Source organism: Egretta garzetta, unplaced genomic scaffold, assembly GCF_000687185.1.
Source record: "Egretta garzetta isolate BGI_Z169 unplaced genomic scaffold, ASM68718v1 scaffold12, whole genome shotgun sequence".
Taxonomy (NCBI): Eukaryota; Metazoa; Chordata; class Aves; order Pelecaniformes; family Ardeidae; genus Egretta; species Egretta garzetta.
Window position 1 is genome coordinate 1,535,704 of NW_009258795.1, and position 4,499 is coordinate 1,540,202.

The 4,499-nt window shown below is 53.6% G+C and overlaps 1 protein-coding gene across 1 annotated transcript in view; it reads left to right on the forward strand.

The window, feature by feature from the left end:
• Positions 1–2,376: 2,376 nt before the first annotated feature.
• Positions 2,377–4,499, forward strand: part of RFESD (Rieske Fe-S domain containing) — a 3,456-nt gene continuing 1,333 nt past the window's right edge. The window contains exons 1-3 of the mRNA XM_009649610.2: positions 2,377–2,611; positions 3,450–3,630; positions 3,721–3,755. Of these exons, the coding sequence (XP_009647905.2) occupies positions 2,474–2,611; positions 3,450–3,630; positions 3,721–3,755 (354 nt within the window). The 5' untranslated portion in view covers positions 2,377–2,473. The remainder of the gene's footprint in view (positions 2,612–3,449; positions 3,631–3,720; positions 3,756–4,499) is intronic.

Genomic DNA, 4,499 nt, shown 5'->3' on the forward strand with positions numbered 1-4,499 from the left:
CTAGCTACTATGAAGAAAATTAACTCTATCCCAGCTGAAACCAGGACACCACTGCAGCACGACACCAGCCCGCCTGAAATGAATTGGTCACCTCCATACCCCGCTAGCCGATGCAAACAACAGCAGTGATGACAATGACAACAACAACAAAAAAAGAGCAATTTCTTGGACTGACCGGTTTTATTTCTGACTGAGGTATGATGAAATCCACAAAGCACCACCAAAATAGTCATTGGGTTTTCTAATGGATGACAAACTGGTCTGGCTCCGAATGGGAACCACGCTCACCTTCGGGCCGTTTGCGTAGCAACAGCCACCCCGCTGACTTTGCCCTCTTCCATAAGTGCGTTTGACCGGAAAACACACCATAAAAATGGGGAAAAAAGCCCCAAAACCCAAATGTATCCCCCACACCCAGCCAGCGCCCAGGCAAAAGACCACAGGCGCTCTGCCCCGCATGGCCCCGGCCCGGACCCTGCCGGGGCAGGAGCTCTTGAGGGACCGGGGCCCCCCAGCCCTGACAGTGACCCCCACTTCATTTTTTGAGATACGGCTGCACCTGAAGTCAGGAGATGTGCCATAACTTGAAGCTCATGATTATAGACCCTGTTCTTCACCCCGCGTTGACATGGGAATATCAAGCGGACGCGTTCTCCCCATCCCCAGCAAGGCTGTAACCCACCCTCTGCTTCTCTTCCAAGCTGCTGCTCAGTCTTTGCTCCTTCCCCTCTCTGGAACCCTTTTCATAGAATCACAGAATGTTTTGTGTTGGAAGGGACCCCCAGAGGTCACCCAGCCCAACCCCCCTGCAGGAGCAGGGACACCTTGAACCACATCAGGTTGCTCACAGCCCCGGCCAACCTGGCCTGGAATGTTCCCAGGCATGGGGCCTCCACCCCCTCTCTGGGCAACCCCTGCCAGGGTTTCACCACCCTCACTGGAAAGAATTTCTTCCTTAGGTCCAGTCTAAACCTACCCTGGTTTAGTTTAAAGCCATTACATCTTGTCCTGTCACAATCAGGACAGCTTAAAGTGTGTGTAAGTGATTTTCCCTACGTTGTAGGTGCCCCTCTGGCATCTGGGTTGTGTCGTGGGACACATCGGGGGTTACATGGGCCCTTGGATGAGGAGGGGGTCACGCTGGGTGAAAACCACCTTGGGGGTCTGTTGCCCTTCCCTTACGCTGGGTCCTGTCCCAGCCTCATGGAAGAACTCTCAGCCAGAAACCACGGCCTCCTTTGGGGCATTCGGTGCTTCCTGGGCTGCTCTAGGTTGAAGTCTCTTGTTTTCTGTTTGTACTTGGGAGGTGCACGTGCACTTCGTGGATGAGAAAGCAGCCAACCGTAGGCCTGCAGCAAGAGGGTCTAGCTATGGGTCTTCCATGACGAGGAGTCCTTGCCTGCCCCCTTTTTCTAAGGGAACAAAGTTTTTGCAACTGTGCATTTAACAAACTCATTAGCATATTAAAAAGCATGTGTTGCCTTGAGGTCTGTCTTCTGGAGAACCTCCAATGTGCCAAGGCAGTTTGCCATCTGCAGTTGGTTGTAGATAAGGGTGGAAGTCGTTGGCTGTACAATGAAGCCGTTGGCTGTTGATGGCTGACGCCAGCTGGGCTGGGTAGGGTCCACCACCCGCTGGATAATTTGTGTATACGAAATCCAGGCTGACTGTAGAAATGTCACCATTAAATGGGTTGGAGGTTTGGTGCCCAGCGTTGTTTTAACACTGGTCTGGGCAGCGTAGGGGGGGGTGTGCCTTGGTGTGCGTCGATGCGTACGTGTGTCTGTCTGTCTATAAGCATATGTATAGACATGTCTCCCATAAGAGTGTTTCTAACTACAGGCTTCTGCATGTCAAGATTGTGGCCAATTTGGGAAGTTTATACCCAGAGTCAGCCAAAAGGTGACAGTAAAAACTGGGGATTTCCCACTCTGGTTCTTGTGGTGGGTTTCCCACATGCTGTGCTTATTTTCTTTAGGATGCCTCACTGGGTGGCCCTATGAGTCTGGCAGTGACCTTCCACTTTCTGGGTAAGGCTGGGTGGAGGTTCCTCGTGAGCTGGAAGGCACAGCGTTGGCCCGTACAGTTGATCCTGTGCACATCAGGTCACAGCTGGCCTTGAGAACGTCACGCTGTCATTAACACCAGTCTTCCCGGTGTAACAGTTTGTTAGGAAACACGCAGTGGCTGATCCCAAATAAATGCGTTGTGTCACGCGTGGCTCTGAGCAGGGTTTTGGCTCGGCGTGTCCCACTTGGCGGAGGCGGTGGTGGCACGGGCTCATGGGGAGGACAGCGGCGGGAGGAGCCTGCAGCTCCCTTCTTCTGTTATCAGGCCACCCCAGCGCATCCCCACTCCTTATCAGTCCTGGCAGAGCTGGCTCCTGCCACACCGAGCCTCCATACATCCTGCCTACGGTGCTATAGGGGCCGGTCCCACTGCCTCCTGCTTGCACATAGTGAGGGGCCGCGGCATGCGCCACACGTACGTGAAGAAGGCAGGACAGCCACAACGGGCGCAGCGGAGGGAGGCGATGCTGGACCTTGTTATTCTGAGCCTCCACTTCTTCATCTGCTTTCTCATCTTCATTGCGATCTGGCATGGACGTGAGGTATGGTGTGGCTTGCTGCCACGCGGCTCTTCATGGCTCTGCACCCCCCCGCCATGCCCCTTGGGTCTCGGTGCATACAAAGTCCTTTTTTAGCCTGTTTTTTCAGGGGAAGTGAGGGCAGTATGGTTGCATGGGCATTCAGAGGGAACTGGAAGACAGTAGCTAATTGCAGGCAACCTTAATAGGAAGGCAGGTTAGTGACAGAAGTACGTACGTCCTCGGCTGGGAGAGCAAGGGGCTATTGGGCATTTGGAGTAGGTAAGAGGAGGGCGAAGGCCGACACGTGTGCTAAACAGCCCAGGTTGAGGGCAGCTCCACAATAAATGTGGTTTTTTTCCCTTTTGCAGATGATATTTTCAGTTTCTTATCAACCGACTTCAGTTTGCATTTCTAGCCATAACATTATTTAAAGAGTATTGGGTTCACAGGTAGATGCCACTGTTCACCCATTGCATAGCTGAACAGTACCGTGTTTTACATGTAGCATCCTTGTATTTTTTCGCACGTGGCTTTCGCAGGGAGGTGGTGATTGAAATGCGGAGTAAATGAATAGAGATTTATAATTTATCTTGCCTCAGCCTCAGGCATCAGGTTTGCCGCAGCTGGTTCTCTTAGTCCCAGTTCTCTTAGCGAAGACATTGGCCAAACGTTATCACCACGCTCCTGGGCTTTGCCCCGTGTGCACGCCGATAGTCTTTCCCTCAACCTCCTGCTCCTTTCGCTTTGCTGGTTAAATGGGCCGGGCTTTTCTCCGGGACCGAGGCACCCATCCTACATGGAGAAATTAAAACAAAAACTGTTCCATAAGGTGGCTTTTCGAATTGTTTTGTGCTTTAAGGATGTGGATTTGCGCAGCTCAAGTACAGAAACAGCTGAAGAGGAGCCAGGTGGTCTGATATTAATTGGCAAAGAAGATGACATAAAGAGGTCTGGGAGAGTAACAGCCAAAGCCAATGGCAGAGAAGTTGTTGTTTTCTACCATGAAGGGAAATTTCATGCTATGGACTCTCGCTGCTACCGTAAGATACTTACACATATGATCTCAATGTGGCGACGATTAAGCATAAAATCAGCTGCATAAACTAATACTGTGCTCTACCATGTTTCAGATGCAGGAGGCCCTTTATGTCTTGGAGAAATAGAGGTATGTCAGCAAAGTAAAAATTATGTAGCGGCATAGTCATGTAAAAACTCCAGTGCATTTTTTGAATACTTTTATCTGAACACAATGTCGGTCAATGGAGTTAAATCCAGTTGGTGGCTGGTCACAAGCAGTGTCCCCCAGGGTTCTGTTTAACAACTCTATCCATTACGTGGACGAGGGGATCGAGGGCACCCCCAGTCCGTTTGCAGATGACACCAAATTGGGTGGGAGCATGGATCTGCTGGGAGGAGGAGGGCTCTGCAGAGGGACCTGGCCAGGCTGGAGCCATGGGCCCAGCCCAATTGGGTGAGGGTCAACAAGGCCAAGGGCCGGGTCCTGCCCTGGGGTCACCACAACCCCAGGCAGCGCTCCAGGCGTGGGGCAGAGGGGCTGGAAAGCTGCCCGGCGGAAAAGGCCCTGGGGGGGTTGGTCGAGAGGGGGCTGGGTAGGAGGCAGCAGGGTGCCGAGGTGGCCAAGAGGGCCAGCGGCATCCTGGCTTGGATGAGGAGTGGTGTGGCCAGCAGGAGCAGGGCAGGGAGCGTGCCCCTGTGCTGGGCACTGGGGGGGCCGCCCCTCGAGTGCTGGGGTCAGGGTTGGGCCCCTCCCTCCCCGAAGGACCTGGGGGGGCTGGAGCGTGTCCAGAGAAGGGCAGCGGAGCTGGGGAGGGGTCTGGAGCCCCAGGCTGCTGGGGAGCGGCTGGGGGAGCTGGGGGGGTTCAGCCTGGAGCAGAGGAGGCTGAGGGGA